This window comes from Dipodomys spectabilis, unplaced genomic scaffold (genome assembly GCF_019054845.1).
Source record: "Dipodomys spectabilis isolate Male_0828 unplaced genomic scaffold, ASM1905484v1 ptg000511l, whole genome shotgun sequence".
Lineage (NCBI taxonomy): Eukaryota > Metazoa > Chordata > Mammalia > Rodentia > Heteromyidae > Dipodomys > Dipodomys spectabilis.
In genome coordinates, this window is record NW_024871188.1 from 150,260 (window position 1) to 170,516 (window position 20,257).

The following is a 20,257-nucleotide window of genomic DNA, read 5'->3' on the forward strand; positions in this document are numbered from 1 at the left end:
AGCTGGGGAACAATCTGCCCCTCAGGGCAGCAGCGGGCAGCCATGTTCTGCCTACAGAGCACTGCTTCCAAACCGCACTGCTCTGCAGAACCTGACTCCGTGCAGGGCGGATGAAGCCCCCAAAGCCCAGAGGTCCTCGGCTGGCCCCCAAGAATCACAAAGCCTTGTTGGGGATGGTGGATGTCACAACCAGGCGCCTCTGGCATGGAATGAGTGGAAGGCAGGGATGTTGTACAGTTCCCTGCCATTGTGAACACCCCCTGCCCAGCCCCACCCCCCCAGACTGACCTGGCTTTGGGAGCACAGTGCAAAGACCCCTGCACCTTCCTCTCGTGACCATGCTCCTGACATCACATGGATCCCAGCCCAGGGCCCCCAGTAGCTGACCAGGTCTGGTGCTAGGCCTGGGACTCCCTCCCCCCTGCAGCTCTGCACCCTTCCACACTCAAGCGAGCCCAACCTGCAGCGGCTTAGCAACACGGCCAGGGACGCGTGTCAGGGAAGATCCACGACAGGCAACAAATGGCAGACATATTTCACAAAGCAATTTGTAGACCCACGCACCCAGCCCAGCCTAGCCATAAATCAGAGGGCCAGTGAGGTGGAGAAAGTGGCATGCGGGCAGTAGCTTACATGTGGGCGAGTCAGGAGCTCCAGCCCAGCTCCCGCCACCACCCCTGGGACGGGGCGTATCGCCCAGGGCAGACGACACCCATACTGAACAGAAGGAACATTGTTTTCCATGCAGCACAAACAATACAGTTCCCATCTTGTAGTAATTAAGCTCATCTTAGCCCAGGCTGGGGCTAGAGGCGCCCGTCCCCCCTCCCCTAGGCCGGCTGTTGCCAGACTGGATACAGCGGTCACATGGGTGCCAAGTGGGCCATTTTGCCAGTCGGGACCTGAGCCCACACTTCCTCATCCCACACCCACCCTGGATCCCCTGACAGCACAGACGTCCCCCAGAAAGGGAAGTTCTCAGCAGGAAACAACCACAGCAGCTGGCAGGAACCCAGCCTCGTGCACTGGGCTCCCGAGCTGTGCCTACTGGGTTTCAAAGCCTCTCACTCTGTTTAATCTGTGCCAACTCTGCCTAGTAGGTGGTTCAGAGATGCTGGCATGTCTCAGGCTCCAGAGAAGAGACCCATCGTCTGCCAAGTACATGGGGCTGCCCCAGGGCGAGTGGAGTTAATCTGAGACATAGCCCCCCTCAAGTTCAACGGAGAAGGGCTGGTTTGCCCCCTTCCCTCCAACTCCCCACTGGCAATCCTGGCACAGAGCTAGCCCCAGCACAGCCTACGAGTGCCGCCCCTGCCAGGAAGCTGAGCCGACTGTGCTTTCCTGTGTCCAGGCCCCAGTCTGGCCTCTGGGAGGGGAGGGAGGGAAGCAAGGAGAGCTTGGGCAGGCTGGGCCTGGTCCCCACAGCTGTGCCCTGGGTAAAGTCGCTTCCCCACTCAGTTGAGGAAGGAATGGGGTGGTGGTGTTGGCCCACACATGCTCTAGGCCCTGGCATGGGCCTGATTCTGGCTCTCTGCATGGGTAGTACCCAATTCCCTGTTGTTCTGGCTAGGGATTGAGGCCTAGCCTGCACCTGCTGTGTCCTGTCCCTCACATCACCCCTTCCACTTCCATTCGGAGTGGGTACGTCTGCTGGTGCCCCACAGGCACAAGGCATGCCAACTGGAACAGGGTGTAGGCACTGGTCCCCCTGAGGGCGTGGCGGATGCTGAGAGAGGGGCATGTGCGCAGGAGTCAGTGCTGCTGCTGACTGGCTCAGGGCACGCTCCGCTCCTGCCCACGGAGAGCGGCACAGGCCAGGTCTGATGCTGAGCCCGTGTAGCCCACATTGAGCCTTGCCAGGGGTCCTGGCTGGTGGCTGACTCAAGGAAATGGGGTCTTTGGGCTTTTGTGGCCAGGAGGACCCCAGCGGAACCCTAGCAAGCAGAGGCAGCATGCCCCGTGTCTGGCCCAGCCCTGCAGCCCCCATATCTCTACCAGGTCAAGAACCTCCAAAAGTAGTAAGATGGGCTTGAGGTGTGCCCTGAGGAGTGAGGGGTCACCTCTTGTGCTGGGGTAGCCCCAGCCAGGCCTAGGGGAAGATGGAGCTGGGGCTAGCAAGGAGGGAGGCTGGCTGACATCCAGGCCCCTGAAGACCAAGGCTGATGGATGCGCATGCCATACAGTGTCGGGAAACTACTGAATCCTGGCACTACAGGAACTGACCCCACGGTGGACAGTGTTGCTGTGCACAGGCCCTGTACACCTTTTTGGATTTCCCTTCCCCTCACTACCTTTTTTGTTTTGCTGGTCCTAGGACTGGAACTCACAGCCTAGGCACTGTCCTTGAGCTTTTGTGTTCAAGACTAGTGCTCTAACACTTGAGCCAAAGCTCCACTTCCAGCTTTTGGCTGTTTAATTAGAGATGTAAGTCTCAGAGACTTTCCTGTCTAGGCTGGCTTTGAATCACAATCTTCAGATCTCAGCTCCTGAGTAGCTAGGATTACAGGTGGGAGCCACCGGTGCCCAGCTCCCACTGACCTTTTAAAACTGAAAACTGCAGATTGGATGGAGATGGGGTCCTGGTGAGGCCTGAACTGCAGAGGGTGGCTGCGCCAGGGGGTGAGGCCACTGTCGCTGCTAGGCCCAGGAGAGGTAGGGATGGGGACAGAGACGAAGGGGAGCAAAGCAACACAGAAGAAAGCCCTAGAATTCAGGATATGGAGTAGACATTCTCCCTGGGTTCCCTCCAACCTACTGCAGCTGTAGGCCCTGAAGCACACACTGGGCCCAGGCCTAGAGGGGAGGGTGGAGGCCTTCCCTTCCCTCGGAGAACCCTCAGCCCATGACCTCTTCTGGCCAGCCTCCTACTCTGGCCTCTAGCCACAGTGCTGGAGAGCAGCAGCCCACTCGTAGCAGTCTGTCTGCCAAGTCCCCACCATGGAACCCAAATTCCAGGCCCATAGGGGCATCTCCTCTCCCTAGTGCACCCGATCACATCGGGAGTGCCCAGATAGGGGCTGGGATGGCCAAGGGGGCCCGAAGGGGAGCTGGGCATTGGCCGTCTAGCTGCGAACCCCATGCTGGCTCTGAGCGCGCGTCGCTTGTTCAGTAATTTCACGCTACGCCGCCTGACAATGGGAGCGTGGAGCCCAGTCAACGGCTGTGCCTCCCGAATGTCACTTGTTTGTGAACACATGGCTGAACCCAAAATTGCTTTTAATATCTAGGCAGTCCCACAGGCCTGGCACCTCCTGGATAAGCTGCTCACAGCTCAATCTGCTGCAGGGCTGGCTGCAGCCAAGGCACCACCAAGACTGGCTCCTCACACAGCCACATCGGCCCCACGATCAAAAGGAAGTCGCCACACTTTTCTGGGTGCAATGCCTTCTCTGCCACATGGCCCATTTCTCTTTGGCATCCGCACTCTTGGATCCTCTGTGCCCAGGCCCGGCCTGAGGCCCCTCTCTGGTGGCCTGTCCCACAAGTGCGCGCACAGGGGGGCACAGCAAAGCCAGAAATGAGAAAAACAGTACGCCTAAGTCATTCAGACCAGTTGCCCCAGACAAGAACAAGCCAGCCTAGCACTAGCTTTAGTCTGAACTACATTACAAATGAACATGTCAAACTCATCTTACTAATATGTTTTGCTTAACCCAATATATCCAAAAAGCAGTCTGTGTGAGCGGCATGATGAAGCATGCTGGAACTAGTCCCTGTTCAGCAGACCCTGCCCTGGCTCCACGCAAAGCATGCCTCTGGTCCATTCACCGTGGTTTGATTGATTTTGTGCAGGCCCTAGGTCTTGAACTCAGGGCCTGGGTGCTATCCTGAGGTGTTTTTTTTCCTTTTTTCTTTTTTGTTTTTTGTCAGTCATGGGGCTTGAACTCAAGGCCTGGGCGCTGTCCCTCGGCTCTTCAGCTCAAGGACATTGCTCTATCACTTGAGTCACAGCGCCACTTCTGGTTTTCTGGTGGTTCATTGGCGATAAGAGTCTCAAGGAAGCCAGGCGGGCGCAGTGGCTCACGCCTGTAATCCTAGCTATTCAGGAGGCTGAGATCTGAGGATCGCCAATCAAAGCCAACCTTGGCAAGAAAGTCTGTGAAACTCTTATCTCCAATAAATCACCAGAAAACCAGAAATGGCGCTGTAGCTCAAGTGGTAGAAAACTAGCCTTGAGCTGAAGAGCTGAGGGACAGAGCTCAGGCCCAGAGTTCAAGCCCCATGACCAACAAAAAAAAAGTCTCAAGGACTTTCCTACCTGGGCTGGCTTTGAACCATGATCCTCAGATCTCAGCCTCCTGAATACCTACGATTACAGGCATGAGCCACCAGTACCCAGCCTATCCAGAGTTTTTTTTCTCAAAGCTAACTCTCTACCACAGTGCTATGTTTTTTGGTAGTTAATTGGAGATAGGAGTCTCATGGGCTCTACTGCACAGGCTGGCTTTGAACCCTGATCCTCAGATCTCAGCCTCCTCAATAACTAGGATGATAGATGTATGCCACCACTCTCAGCTCATGGTTTTATTTTTGTGTTGGTTTTCAGGCTGGTACGGGAACTTGCACTCAGGACATCACACTCCTGCTTATTGTTTTTGCTCATGACTGGTATACTACCACTTGAGCAAACACCTACACTTCCAGTTCTATGCTGGTTAATTGGAGATAAGAACCCCTCACATTTATCTGCCCCAGCTGGCTTCCAACCTCAATCCTTGGATCTCAGCCCCCTGAGTTGTGAATTATAGATATATGCCTCTGGTACCCAACAACCCACCTATGTTTTGAGGCCACTGGTGGTCATGTACTGATCAGTGTAGCTCTAAAGCCTCTTCTCCTGAGATCTAGTGTCTAGAGAAGGCTAGATCCCTGGGGATGATCTAATGTACAGTTCTCTCTTTCTCTCTCTCTCTGTGCTTGGGGGCAGCAGGGAGAGCCCTTTTCTTCTATCCTGGGAGCTGGTAGGGCTGAATGGCTCTATGACCCTGGAGGCCGCCAGCAAGCAAGTGGCTGTACTGATGGCAAGGAAGGCAGAAGGCGGGAGCAGGCCACGTACCTATGCTGCCCTAAAAAGCAGCGTGGGCCTTGCCCAGCTGCAGCAGGTGCCTACAGGGACAGTCCTGGGGGGGCAGCTAGAAGGCCCTGGGAGCCAGGGCCAGGTCACACTGTGCCGGCCACCATCACAGCTCACCGTGTGGCTCCTTCCAGCTCCAGTGTCCCCACCCCTTCTGGTGGGTGGGTGCTCACAGACACGCCCACATGATACCCACAGAAATCGTGAGCAGCCCCATCATGTGGCCTCACAGCCAGGCTGCCAGTAAAAGTAACTGGTACACCCAGGGTAGAGATAACAGATCTCTGGGTCCAATCAAACTTCAGTACCAACACAAAAACAAAACCAAAAAGAACTCAAGCCTCTTCCTGCCTCTCCTCCTGTCGGGGTGAAGGGCAGCACTGCACTGCCTGCCGGGCAATCTTCCCAACTTTCTGTCACGACCTCCGGTGACTGAGTTCCTCAGGCACTCAAGACTTGTGGGAGGTGCCCAGCACCCAGAGGAATCTAGTGAGGAGGCTGAGGGGCTGGAAGTGGCACTTGTGTGGGCAGGGCCAGGCTGCATAGCCCTCAGAACTGTCAACTATGGCCGTCCTTGGGACAGGTGAGACAGAGCAGGAGAACTGCAGACCCCAACCCCCCAGGAGCAGATAGCCCCCCTGAGGGCAGCTGGAGAGCAGTACACGCTGACACCAGAGACCACCATGGACCACATAAGCCCATCCCACCCAGCCCCCATGCTCCCCACCACACCCTCAGTCATGGGGCTTGAACTCTGGGCCTAGGTGCTCTCCTTGAGCTCTTCAGCTCAAGGCTAGTGCTCTACCACTTCAGCTATAGCGCCACTTCCAGTTTTCTGGTGGTTTATTGGAGATAAGAGTCTCATAGACTTTCCTGCCCAGGCTGCTTTGAACCGTGATCCTCAGATCTCAGCCTCCTGAGTAGCTAGAATTACAGCCCACCAGTACCTGGCTCAAGACACATGCTCTTTAGAACCCCAGACAGAGCCTGGAAGAGCTCCCTGGCCCAGGCTGGCGCAGTGGCACTGGACAGCCCTGGGCCACAGCTGTGGAGGTAGAAAGAGAGCCTGCATGGGATGGGGCGGGGGGGCGGGGGGAGAGACAGGACTCTACCTGAGTGGCCACTTTGCCGTAATCAATCCACCGTAGCGTGGCAAAGTTGGTGGACTCGGCGCAGTTGAATCCATGGTTGAAGCCAGCGTGGTAGCCGTAGGGAAACGTGATCATGAACTCCCCAGCCTCCTGTGTGATCTGGGGAACAAAGGTGTGCAGGTGAGGAGGGGCACGCAGGCGAGGGGCAGGCAGCAGGACAGGGCCAAGGCCTCCACGGGCCCCCGCCACGCACGGCAGTGGTGGGCAGGGGGAACACCGACTGACAAATCAGTGGGGATCCACACAGACTCCCCGCAGCTCCCTGATTGGCTCACTCAGAACATGTGGGGAGCCCGCATGGTGCCACTCCTGAGATTCTGCACTCAGGAGGCTGAGGCAAGAGGTTGGAGAGGTCCAAACCAGCCAAGGTTGCATAGCAAGAAACACATTAAGAGAGACAGAAGAGGGAAAAAAAAGAAGAACATAGGCTAAGAGGCAGATCCCAGCACAGCACAGCTCTCCCACAGACACGGCGGTGGCTTCTGGAGGGACCCTGGGTCTGTGGACATGCGTGCAGCAAGGGGTCTCCGGCTTTGGAGGGGCTGTGGCAGAAGTGTGGGGACATGCTGGTGACGTGCCCACGGCCTTCCTTGCACAGGAAGGCATCTCCAATGGTGCACGCATGTCATGTCCCCATCACGGCCCTCTGCCAAGAGGTGGCTGTGAGGAAGCACCCCGTCCACCCTGGCAAAGGGCTCATCCTACTACCCACAATTTTGTGGGACCACAAAGACATCCCTGAAACACACGTCGAGCCAAAAAGCAGGCCTGAGGGTGACAGGTGGGGCCGCGGGATACCAGCCTCAGGAGGAGGGAGGTATGGGGGTTACACCTTCATGCTTGGGCAGGACGAACCCTCCTTCCAGGGAGCAGACATTCCAGATGGCCATACTGGCCACCACTTGGCCCTTCAACAGGTGTTATTTTTTTTTTCCTTGGGTGCAAGTCCTGGGGCTTGAACTCGGGGCCTGGACACCGTTCCTGAGCTACTTTGTGCTCGAGTAGCCCTGTACCACTTGATCTAAAGTTCCATTTCCAGCTTTTTGGTTGTTAATTAAAAATAAGAGTCTCATGGACTTTGTTGCCTGGGCTGGCTTTGAACCACATCCCTCACATCTCAGCTTCCTGAGTAGGTAGGATTACAGGTGTGAGCCGCTCGCACCTGCCAACAGGTTCTTCTTTAGCACTGGTGGCAAGCAGCAGTGATCATTTCCCTTGCTGTGCTCTGGGGCTCTGCAATGATCTCCTTTGGAGACGGGACTGTGGGCCCAACCTGCCGACATGGAAACTGAGGCCTGGAAGGTCTCTGTAGTTGGGCGGGCTCCTCTGTTCAGGGGAGAAGTATGGCATGGCAATCTGGAATTCTGTGTGTGGCTGTCAGGATGTTTCCACTGGTCTGGGTTACATAGTCCAGAGTGGCCTGCTGGGCACAAGGCTGCGTCTCCAAGCAGCCATGGTGGCACGGTGCCTCTCCCTGTAAGAGCACCATGCTTGGGCCTGTGCCTTTCTTGGGTGCCGAGTGCTGAGCACCAGGCAGGTAAGCGGGTTGGCTGGTGGGTTGGTTGGCATCTGTTTGAATGTTTTCCCCATTCTTGGCTCATTTGTCTTTTCACTGTGGCCCCACCCATGTCCTTCAGCAGATGCAGGAACTAGTTTCATCTTCGTACTCAAGGCATAGGCACGTGCGGGTGGGTGAGGGCGGGCAGCAGAGCCCCCCCCACTGCTCCCCCCACTTCCGCAGAGCCAGCCACTGCTCAAAAATCCATCAAAACTGACACTGCCTGGAGAAACGCCAGCTCCTAAGAACACGATGATATTTTTCTTTTCAAGTAATTAATTGTACCAATCACAGGAAGTCACTGTGCATTAAGTTATAGATTTAAATTCCTGTCCAAGTGACAAGCCGCCGTGGCAGGACGGGAGAACACCCACAGCATGGGGCCGGCATCCACATCACAGCCTGCACTTCCGGCCTCTGTCCCTCCCGCCCTGCAAAGCCAGGCAGCTCTTCCTGTCACCGCAGGCCGTGTGTGGTGAGCACTGAGCTCATTATGTGACATTCAGGGACAGCCAGCACACTCAGCCTTCTGAGGGTACAGCTGGGCCCTCTCACCCCAAACTGGAAACCTGGGGACAAGGCATGGCAGCAGGGTGCTAGGTTAGACATGCTGCAGGGCCCTTTTCCCCCCAGCTGACTCGCGCCGGGAATGCAGCCCAGGATGAAGGACGCACAGGTGAGGACCATGAGGTTCCTGCAAGAACTTGGCGTGTGCCCTCCACGTCAGGCCGTTCCCAGCAGCAACAATAAATCAGGAGGTGTCTGGGATGATGGACGGCGTACAGCATTGGGTGACAGCCCGGGGCGCCATCCCCTGACGCCAGGCCCAGAGAAGCTGTGCACGTGTATTCTGTGAGCTCACACAGAACAAATGAGGAAGTCAATGGCAGATTACACAAGTACACACTTTTAATTATTAAAAAGCTCTGCTATTGATCTGCTTTTTCTTGAAGAAGTAAATACCATTACAGAGATTTATAGTTGGGAGCAGGGAGCTGCTCGTGTGAAGGTGCCAGGAATTCAGATGAGGGATGCACACCAGCCTTGTCCCAGGGGCTGGGCCACGTGGAAGCTGGGCCACATGGGCCACACACAGGCCTTCACCCCACAGGGATCTGGGGTCATGGAGGTCTGGTCATGCAGGTGCCTGGGTCATTCAGGTCAGGAGTGAGGCAGCAGGGAGTTGGCAGCCCCTTTGAGACATGGGGTACACTGGCCAGGGAGTTCAGTGTTTCAAGTTCAAGCAGACCATAGTATCGGGGAAGCAGGGCGTGGCTGGCTCATCCATAGGTGCCACTTAAGTGGGAGGATCTTCTCCAAGAACAGGCTTCAAGATCAGCCCTTGTCATTTCTGTGAGGGCTGTAGTCACCTGATACAAATCTGACCGTCTTTTCCTATAAGGGAGGGTTTCAGACAGAAGCCCCAGGAGCTGGCAAGCCGCCTTTCTTGGGCACATCTTCCTCTGCCTGATGTGGCGGCGGCGGCGGCAGCTCTGGCCAGGCAGGAAGAACAAGTTACCCTCGGTTGCCACAGAGATGCTCCAAGCAGAACGATTGAAATGTCACAAGCAATTTCCACATGCCGACGCGCGACAGGAGCGGGGGCGTGAAGGGTCTCATCACAGAACTCGCTCCTGGGCCTGACAAATTGCTCTTCACAAAAATGTCTTCTCCTATGAGACTGTCTCTCCTGCCTGGCAGGAGGGCTACAGGCAAACAAATGCCTTAGCCTAGTCTAGCCTGGGGACCCTGGCCAGCACCGTGAGGCCCATGCAGGCCCATCACAGGGCTGGAGGCCAGGCAGAAATGGTGGCACTAAAGAGCCTGCCACCCAACCCAAGCAGCCCAGAGCTGCTGTGTCTGCAGAGCTGAGCTGTTACCCAGATGTGGGGGCCCTGAGCAGCGGGAGACCGGACCTCTTCCATCCCAGCCCTGCAGATAGTTCTGGAGCCACATCACACAAGCTCAGGGGGCCCCCAGAGCCATTCAGAACAGGCCATGCCAATCATCAGGAGCTTAGGTACAGGGACCGGCCTTGAAGCTGTTGCTTGCTTCTTGGCCACAGCAGGATGCTCCATGCCTGCCATTTCCAACCTGGCCCTCTGGAGGGAGGGCCTGGGCGGCCATGCCCAACACTGACCTTGGTCTAGTTTAGGTCGTGGGGAAGCAAGTAAAGACTTCACCTGACCCATGCCTCCCTCCATATGCTCAGCCCCCAGCAGGTAACATAGCTCCCAGCCAGTAACAGCTCTAGAACTTTCTCCAGGTTATCTCTTAGGCATTCTCAGTCAGCCAGCTAGAGCTCAGAGCCTATCCCACAGAGGGCATCCCCAGGCCCCATCCCGCCACGGGCATCCCCAGCCTGTACGCACCCTGCTGAAGGGGATCCCATACTTCTTCAGGATGATGGGTGAGATGAGGGTCATCTTGTGGCGCAGGAAGGCATCGCAGCCCTGGGAGCTCCCAGGGAAGAAGCCTGGGGCAGGAGAGAGCACACAGTGTGAGGGCCACAAGCCAGGGCAGTGGGGATGCCATGCTGGCAGGAGAAAGCAGGCAGGCGGGAGTGTAATATGCTTGAAAAGGAACACGCTGGCCCTCCAAAGCACCAGGGGTGCACAGCACTGTTGGGGTGGAAGGTGGGGGTGCTCCTGGTGCCCACCAAACCCCCGTGCCCAGTGCCCAGGGCAGCCTGGAGTCTGGCCCCGTGGGAAGGAGAGGCCTATGCCCATGACAGGCCCAGTGCTGGGGTGCAGCTGTGCAAAGGGCGAGGCACACTCAAGCCGTGGGCACTGACCTGTGCCACCCACACAGAGCTGGGAAAGACAAGGGGCCACCAGCATCCTAGAGCCACCAAGCCAGGAATGTGGCAAGCAAACAGTGCCCACGTAGAGGGGCAAGAATGATGAACCAAGCTTGAACGTTCTAGGGAAGTCAAGGCGCCTCTGCCCTGCTGGCACCCTGCTCAGATGCTCTCATGGCTGCTCAGTGAGGAAGCTGAGCCTCACGGGGTCTGGGTTAGCACTGGGAGCCCCTGCAGGGTTGGTTTGCAGGTGGACTAGTGTAAGCCATGGGCATCGGCCCTGCCTGCTCCCGACGCCCAGTTAAGCAGCACCAGCAGCCAGGGCCGGCTCCACATGGGCAGCCCAGGCCCAGAGGCAACCCGCCCTGGGGTAGAGCACAGATGCCTGCTGAAGCCCAGGCTGTGCTTATGGGCTTGTCCACAACCCCCAAAACCTGTGCTGTGGGGGCCAGGCCGAGAGGCATACAGGGCCTTGCCAGCTTGGGTGCTCCCTGCTCCAACACCTGCTCTGCCTGCAACCAGAGAGAGGACACACAGGGCCTCAGCACTGGCCACCTGCATGAATGCACAGGCGTGGGGCAGCAGGGGCAGTGGGGTAGGCAAGGACCAGGTACCGGGCTGTGTCTGTACCCCATCATCCTGCATGCACCAGGCTGCCATGTAGAGTAAGCAAAGGGGTGGAGTGTCAGGGAGTGGTTGAGGGGGTGCTCGTGGCCGCCCTCCCTTTTAGGACTCACTGGCAGTCACAGGTCTTCCGGAGTCCCTTCATGGAAGCCTGTGCAGACCCTGGGCCTGGCCTTGAGGCCCACCCTTGGTGGGTGACCACCTGGAGGGCACCGTGTGCAGGCATGTGAGCACAGGCCATGCGGTGCACACCGGACAGGCGCGTGGGGCTGCGTGGAAGGTACCAGGAATCACTGCACTCACAACTTCCGCTGGCACTAAAAGCATTTCAATTAGAGTTATGACTGCCTGCCACCCGGCTGCCGGCCGCGCCGCAGTTCCTCTTTTTAATGCACAGTTTAAGTGGCTCTCATTAAAGCTCTAATAAAGGCACACATTTTAAGTGATTAGCACCGATAATGCGCCAGCACATTAATGCGCTCTCCGTGGGCCCCACAACTCTCCCCGCGAGCCCATTTGGAGCAGAGCTATTCATTCTGCACATTAGTTGCAGCCGTTCCACCCAGCTCTGTGAAGGAGTAGGGGGACATCTCCCCAAAAGGTAGCAGAGCCTAAGCCTGAGTCTGCAGAGGAGGGCAGCATGGCCTCCTGCTGCCACTGCGGCTGCCACTAGTCCTGTACAACCTCCCTCCTGTCTTCCCTGCCTGTAGGCCAATGGCCCAGCTATTCCTGAGCTTTGCACGGCTCCCTGGCAGGAGTGAGTTGGTATTTTTAAAAGCCCATAGCAGGGAGCCCACACCGAGCTGCTTTTCCTTATGAAGAAGCTAGAAAGTGCTGTAGCACTAGGGGTGGATGGTGACTCCGAGACTCTGAACCTCCAGCTTCTGGGGACGGCCTTCACTTTCTTCTCCAACAGAAGGGGCATGTGGACAGGAACACAGGCCCGGCATTGGGTGGTCTGGGTGTTGGCGACAGCCACTGGGCAGCCTTCGTGATCATCCCCAGGATGGGCAGGCCTGGCCTGGCTGTCCTGCCACTGTCTGCCACCATCTCCTGCAGCCCAGCTGGTCACGGGTGTGATCAGCCGAACTATGGCACCCACACTGCCTGCCACCCGCTCCCAGAATTTGAACGTTGTCTTACATGAGGCAAAAGGGACTCTGCGGGCAGGAGCAGGCTAAGGACACTGAGCAGGGACCACTGTGGATCTCCAGAGGGCAGAAGAGGAAGGGACTGGGAGCCAAGTGATTCAGGACCTCAGGGAGCTGGGAAAAGAGGAACGTGGAACCTGGCTGGAGGCCCTTGGAGGAACCAACCTCTAACTAGAGAACTGTAAGTTTTTGTCTTGGGTTGGTCGTGGGGCCTGAACTCAGGGCCTAGGCGCAGTCCCTGAGCTTTTTCACTCAAGGTAGCACTCTACCACTTAAGAGCCACAGTTCCATTTCTGGTTTTCTGGTGGCTAATTGGAGTTTCATGGATGTTTTCCTACCTGAGCTGGCTTCAAACTGTGATCCTCAGATCTCAGCCTCCTGAGTAGCTAGGATTTCAGGTATAAGCCACCAGTGCCCATCTTGAAACTTTTAAGTTTTTGTTTTACAGCCACTAAGGTGGTGGCCATTTGTTTTAAACAGTGGAAAAACATGCAACCTGTATTCCGAATGAAATCTGCCCCTCAGTGTGTGTTTGAAAGCCCAGCTGTGTTGGCTGGGTTGTCTGCAAGCTGTGGCACGGAGAGGCCTCTGCTGTGGGATCTCTGCTAGACCAGGAGCCGGGCCGTGGCTGGAGCTTCCCCCCCTCCTGCTGCTTTGGTGGCTGGCATGTCAGTATTTCCTGGGCACACAGGAGCCACCAAGCCAGGGGCAGCTTCCCAAATTGGAGAAAGGGGGCCTCACTGGCCTGTGCTCTTCTTGCCCTCACATAGCATCAACGTCACTCTGCCTGGCCAGCCCAGAAGGAAGTGCCTCTGCTTAAGGATGGCCTGTTGATTGGATGTGAGGGGACCCTTTGAGCCAATCAGGACTTGCTATGGTCTAAAGGTCCCTAGATTCTTATGCTGACACCTACATCCTTGTGTAGGTGGCACAGTCAGGCATGCGTGCAGGCCGCACTCAGGAGGCCAGCCTGGACTGCACAATGAGACGCCATCTGAAACAACAGAAATGACAGCGTGGCGCCTCACCCTGGAGGCTGAGGTGGCTTTGAGGTCCCCGCCATGGGAGGGTGCTCGGCTCACACCAAATGTACTGGCCCAGGACCTGGGATTCCCAGGCTCCAGAACCGGGAGCATCAAGCATTGTGCACCCCTAAATGTGGGTCAGGGTCTATGGCAGGGTAGCCCCACAGAGGCTGGGCTGTGCAATATCCTTCAGACACTTGGTAATTCCTGGAACCCAAGATTCCACTGTGATCAGGAGCTGGTGGGGAACCCTGCTCCTTCCACCTGCTTTGTATCTTCAACCAGAGTAGTCAGGGTCTCCCTGCAAACCTAGCCTGAAAAGAGGCCCTGGAGGGAGGGAGGGGATGCAGGTGGGTGGTACAGTGGGGGCACCAAGGGAAGACATGTGCTGAGGGCAGGGCAGCAAGGAGGATGGCCTGCTTACTCAGATTCCCCACGTGCTGGAGGACACGTGACATAGAGAGACACGCGCAGCGAGAGGCAGAGCAGGCTCAGTGGGCCAGGCCTTCATGCTGAGATCTGACAACAGGGCACTCAGGGCAAAGGCGGTGGGAATATGGGAACCAAAGCAGGCAGGGTGTGGAGCTCATCACCACGACCAGACAGCATTCAAATGCAGCCCATCTGGGTGGCTGGCAGCTACTTTCCCAGCCCCCACCCAGCCCCCCTGGTCCCAGGCCCAGACGATCTCACCTGCCACGGGCACAGACACCTACCGATAGCCAGCCGCTCCAGGCGTTTGCCATGCTCAGGGGGGATGGCGTACCTGCAAGAGAAGGGAGGTGGTCAGCACGCATTGGAGCATATGCACCACAAGGGCAGGGCGGCCAGGACTCAGGACTGTGAACCCAAAAGGCTGCCAATGGCCACAAGTGCCAGGAGGTGCTAAACCCCAACGAGGCCAGAGGAGCAACACAGAATTCAAAGCCCTGAGCGAGGCTGGGGGGCGAGCAGCAAGAGCTCCCCACTCAGCTGGCTCTCATGCTGTGCCATCCACATCCCCAGCCTCGAGCCAACAGGGAAAAGCAGCTTTGGGAGGAGAAAAACACCACGGTCACCCACTGCCTAAGTTAAGTTTTTACACATTTTCCACTTAAAAGGATTCCGAGGCTCTGTCATCTGCAAGAAGATGAAGATGAAAGTTTGCAAACAGATGCAGGGGGGGCTGATGGGCCTCTGATGCTGAGCTGTGGGCACAAGCTGGCGCCGCGGCAGCCTGGGCCTCTTCCCACCACAGCCTGGCAAGGAAGATGCCAGGAATCACCACCGGGGGAGACATGGACTCTCACAACTGGGAATTGGTGGGGGCCAGCGCCTGATGCCCTCCCAGATAACGAGTCTGTTCTAGAGCAGCGATGCCAATGTCTCGCCTTCTACACGTAGTCAAGCAAGTAGAGGCACGAGGCAGCCCGGCAGCCTCTCCCCACAGCCCTCGGGCAGGACGCGAAGCGGTGAAAACACCAGCGAGGAAAAGATCGCCCTGACCAGAGTCGTACAGGCCCATGCCAACCGCCAACAGAGACGTTTGTTATTTTTCTCATAAAATAGAGGGGTGGGGTGGGAAGATAAGAGAAACATCTTGTTGTCTCTAATCTAAATAGGATTCAATAATTAATTTCTGGGCATAGCACATTTGCAGGGCCTCTGCCAGAAACACCCTGGGCACCTTCAGCTGTGTGGATGTTGGAGAATTTTCCATTGTGTGGACAAAGCAGAGGGGGTGCTTTCTCACTCGGCCTGTCCTCATTTACATAAGGAACAGGGCGCTAATCCCCCATGTGAAGCGCCTTGGTGGGACAGCGTCCCCCATGCAGGGAGTGAGACAGTCCAGGCCTGCTGGGAAGACGCCTGAGGATGGGAAGCAACTAATTTATGGCTCCAGGGCTGCGATGATTAATGCAAGATCCCCAGCCTACAATGCTGCTTTCACTTAATTACCGCCTGTAATTGGGAGTTGTAAAGATAAGATTAATTGAATCTGGTGAATGTTAAAAGTTTAATACTTTGGAACGTGGCTCCTGTTATCGGAAAGTACAGACTGCAGGCCGCCGGCCCAGTGTGCTGAAGAGTGGCCCCTGGGGAGATTAGGAAGGCTTTCGGATGGGAAACAGGCAGGCACAGAGACTTCTGGACCTGCCACCAATGCCCGGGAGCGATGAGCCTCCTGCCACCCAGAACCAGCTAGTGACAGCCTTAGGTAGCCCAGGCACCAATGCCAGGGATGTAACAGCCCCTTCCTCAAGACTCAAGCCCAAACTCTCAGCTCACAAGCCAAAGCATAGGGCAAGGGCTCCGTTCTGTAAGGACAGCACTGTGGCGATGTGCCTCAAGGGTGGGCAGTAGGAGCCCCCCGCCCCCCAACACACTAGAAGCCATCAAAGAACCAGGGTGCTGCCTTCCCATGAGACCTTGAGCAGGTCCCAAGCCCAGGTGGCTAGGGCCAACCATGGAGGGCAGACAAGGGCAGGACAGAGAAGGCTCGAGCTGGCTGGGACAGCCGCAGAGATCAGGACCAGCAGCTCCCCAGGCAGGTGTCTCACAGACCCTTCAGGACCCCCAGAGCTGAGCTTCGATCCCCCTCCCCCAACACACACCTCCCCCACCTCCTCCTAGACAGTCCTGGCACCCACTGGGGGGTTCGAGAGATTTGTTCTCTCAGCCTGCAGGCAGTCAGGCATCTGTCTGGCCATTAGCAAGCAATTTCTGGGGCTGTAAAATAAAGTGGGTTTGATTGGTCACGGACACAGGGAAGCAGTCTGCCTCCTCGCTGCTTGCAAGCTTGGGCTCCATTACAAGGTCAAATTTCATGGCTCAAATCAGCCGCTCTGCCTGCCCGTGGCCCAGGTGGCCGCGGTGAGTGGACGAGGCAGCCCACTCACCCAGCAGCAACTTTCTCAGACAGAAGGTTATCCCTAGATCTTCCTCCAGACCTCTTCCAGGGTCTGCTCTGGGCCCCTGACACTGGTCAATCTCCTTGCACTGCACTGCCCTGACCTGCTTGGGGTCTCCTGCTCCACCTGCTGGGGCTGCCGTGACCCATGTCCCCACACCTGACCTCTTCCTGAATGCTAACATCCTACACAGCCAGCACAGCACCCCTGTCCTCCCATCCTCTGGTCCCTCCAGAGCTGGCCTCCGCTCACCCCTAGAGCCCGGAAGCCCAGACTGCCCAGGATGACATCAGCTCGGCCCACCCCCTGGCCCAGGCCTCCATGTATTGAAGGCTGAGCTCTTTGAGGGCAAGGAAGGACAGCCTCCCTGGGCTGTGCCGGGGATAGGATGAAGATGCCATCCCGAGGGTCACTTGGGCTTGGAGGAGAGGAGCCCCAGACTGAGTCACCCCTCTGGAACCACTTCCACAGCCGTCTCTCTTAGGTATTTGTTATTTTAAAAGCCTCCGGTTTGGACCCCATCCCACCTGCTCTCTGCTTAAAACAAAAATACTAGAACACCTTCATGAATTTGCCTGTCATCCTGGCCCGGGGCCGTGCTAATCTCCATACTGCATGTTACCCAAGCAAGCACGCTCTACTTTTGAATGTTTGCTGCGAAGTACTTCGGGAAGATCCAAAGCAAGAACCCATGAACAATTTGCTTCTGTATCTCCCTGGCAACCTGGTGACCTGCTCTAGCCGGCAGCATGAAACAAGCTCTGTAATTCTGTATTCAATGCCGAGGCGGTGCTAGGAGGCTGAGGGAGATAGGCCTAGACCCTGTGTGCTGGCAAGCCAAAGGGGCTTCCATTCCTAGATGAGGTATCAGCATGAAGCCTATGGGAAGCTGAGACTGACCCCAGAGGCCCCTTCTGAGCTGGGGATGCACAGGATGGAGGAGGTACAAACTCAGGCTAGCAGGCAGACAGTCCAAGAGGCTGCAGGAACACTCTCAGGAGAGGCAAGGGTGAACTAACTTCACGGAAGGCTCCAGAAGGAAGCCACATCCTGGGCCTGGGCTCTCTGCCTTTCCAGATTTCTTCCTGGAGGAATTACTGCCACCCTAAAAATGCGAAGCTGAAAATCCACTCATGTGGCTTTGGGACAGGAGCAGAGGCTGGGCCACGCCAGCATGACCCACACGGGCTGAGAACAAGTGTGAGTGTGCTGGGGGAGGGCACACTGCACAGGGCAGCCAGGACGTGGCGGGGGACACTGGACCTCCAGCCAAGACCATCAGAGGCACCAGCTTCTTGTTTGGGCACCAAGGCCAAAGGACAGGAATGCCACATGAGTAGGCCTGTGGCCAGGCTGGCAGCACAGCCACCACGGGGACATAAGGCTTCCACCTGCACAGTTCTTAGCCAGATTCCCTGGGGCTGATGAAGGGAGCTCTGGTGTGAGCTGGCCAGAGCACAGCTGCAGGCCCTACGCTTCCAGGAGGGGGTGGCTGCAACCCCAGGGCCACCGAGACCAACTATGATTAGAAACCAGCAGCCTCCAGCTTCGGACAGGCGGTCTCCCCTCTCTACTAGGCCGGCCACAGTCTTCCGTCCGCCACAGAGGATGCTATTAATAGTGTAATTTTCTTGGTGTTTTGTTTATTCCCCTGGAATGGCTTGATGGATGTGAATAATTATCAGACTATAAAAGCCAGCAAATGTGCTATTTTCTATCGCTCTAAATCATCAAACAAATAAAGTGTGAAACAGCATTTTTGAATATAATTTTCCCCTCTAATGGCTTAGAATTATTATCAAGAACAATGAAAATAAATAAGCAAATGCCTTGCGAGTTAAAAATTAAATGAGTGTGTCAGGAAGAGCAACACGGCCAACCTGGGGCACAGGGGCCTGCTCGGAACCATCCATCACACGGCAGCAGAGAGTCAGTGAGCAAGGAGCACCAGCCCCGCACCCCCCTTTTGGCCGGCCCAGCCCCTGCCCTCCAGCCTCAGCAGCCCCAGTCAAGCTCTGCAAGTGCTGCCCACCTCCCGGTGTGGGAGATGTGGTGCCCAGGGGCAGGCTGGGAACTCCAGTTGGGGTCACTGAGTGTAGGATGGCCTCTCAGGTCCTGGGGTGGCATGGGGAGGCATCTATTTGTAAGTCCACAGGGGCCGGGCGCTGGTGGCTCATACCTAGAATCCTAGCTACTCAGGAGGCTGAGATCTGTGGATCAAGGTTCAAAGCCAGCCCAGGCAGCAAAGTCCATGAGACTCTTATCTCCAATAAACCACTAGAAAACTGGAAGTGGTGCTGTGGCTCAAGCAGTAGAGTGCTCACCTTGAACTGAAGAGCGCAGGGACAGCGTCTAAGCCCAGAGTTCAAGCCCCACAACTGACCAAAACAAAAAACATAAGTCCACAGGGGCTGACTCACCCTCAGCCAGACAGAGCCAGTCACAGGCAAGGTCTCAGGAAGATGGCAGTCCCCGCACTGTGGCCATGGCTGAGCCAGCCACTCCTCCCAGTCCCTGTCCCAGGGTAGCATGTGCAAGGGACAGAGCCACTCCTGAGATGGGCTGGTGGGGCTGAGGACCCCAGATCAGGGCTCTGAGCCCTGCCTGTCCATGTTCACGAAGTGTAGGTATCTGGCAGCAGCCCCTTCCTAGGCCCTCTTGCTGAGCCCCTCCAGAGGCTTGAAACCAAAGGAGGGAGAGCCAGTGACTTTCTGCATTGACAGCCCTACCTTGCAACACTCCAGCCATTAAGTGCAGTGGTGATCACCTGCCCCACCACGACTAAGCCCTCTGGAAATGTCAGCTCAGCCATGGTGGTCTAGGGCTGTGGAAGCCAATTTCACAGTATATGCACAAGGGCCAGGCACAAGGCCCCGCACCACTTAACATGGGCCATGATGGACACGGAAAGAAAAAGGCAGAGCCACAGAGCCCGGCTTGGGGAGGGAGCCAGGCATGAGCCTGACGCCCTGGCAGGAGTTAGCGCCACCTGCAGCCAGGAGGCCGCAGTACACATAGGGCCCCAGGGGGCACGCACCTCCACAGCCCTGACTGGAGGCCAGGGCCTGGGCCTCAGAGGGGCAATTCCAGCATCACCCCACAGGGAGCTTCCCTTGAGCCCCAGCAGCCCCCCTGCTATCTGTCCCACCCTACTTTGCCTTGAGCTCCTAGCTGCCCAGGCCCCAGAGCAAGCCCTCAGCTCTGCTCCTCCAAGCTCACAATGGAAAAGCCAGAGGAGCAGAGGCCCCGCTGATGGCAGCAGGACAAGGTCAGCTGCATCCAGGTCAGCTTCATCGACTGAAACATCACGGACCTGGGTGACCTCTATGCCCAGTGCCGTAAGTTGGATGTAAAAATACCTCCGGAGAGCCAGGCGTAGTGGCTCATTCCTGTAATCCCAGCGATTCAACAGGTGGAGATTGGAAGGACTGAGGCAACATCCCAACACAGTGTGGTAACACACCACCCAAAATACAGCAACAGGAAAGGAGGCTGAGGTCGGAGGCCAATCCTGGGTACAAGTGTGAAGCCCCACCTGGAAGACAGCTAGGGCTAAAAATCTTGGCACGACCCGGGTGGCAGGGGCCTAACTCCAGTGAGAGAGTGCCTGCCAGCTCGTGGGAGGCTCTGGGGTCAAGGTCAGTGTGGACACACACAGAAACACCCTAGGCAACCAGGGCAGGGAGCCTTCCACATCATGTTGAAGGGCCGGGCCACAGGCATCGGACAAGCAGGGAGCCCGGCCAGCTGTCCACCAGTCCCCCACCACTCCATACCCAAGATGCCAGCCTGCAGAGCCTGCAAGGAAAAGATGCCTTGGAAACCAGCACCACTTGTGACAGACATAGCTAAGCGGCCATCCCAGGCCCAGAGGACTGACCAAACCAAGAGTGCCCACAGCGGACGTCTACAGACCACGCGGCCACGAAGGCAAGGCCCGGTCTGGAGTCTGGAAGTGGGACATGGAAGACACGGCTCAATGT

At 56.8% G+C, this 20,257-nt stretch overlaps 1 protein-coding gene across 4 annotated transcripts in view; it reads right to left on the minus strand.

The window, feature by feature from the left end:
- Positions 1–20,257, minus strand: part of Kdm4b (lysine demethylase 4B) — a 99,472-nt gene that overhangs the window by 29,937 nt on the left and 49,278 nt on the right. For 2 of the 4 annotated variants that reach the window (XM_042669956.1, XM_042669955.1), the window contains exons 7-9: positions 14,100–14,149; positions 10,156–10,259; positions 6,187–6,324 (exon numbers count right to left, since the gene is read on the minus strand). In XM_042669956.1, the coding sequence (XP_042525890.1) occupies positions 6,187–6,324; positions 10,156–10,259; positions 14,100–14,149 (292 nt within the window). Of the gene's footprint in view, positions 1–6,186; positions 6,325–8,726; positions 9,277–9,309; positions 9,424–10,155; positions 10,260–14,099; positions 14,150–20,257 lie in introns of those variants that run through there. The other 2 variants (XM_042669957.1, XM_042669958.1) reach the window with 2 other exon arrangements.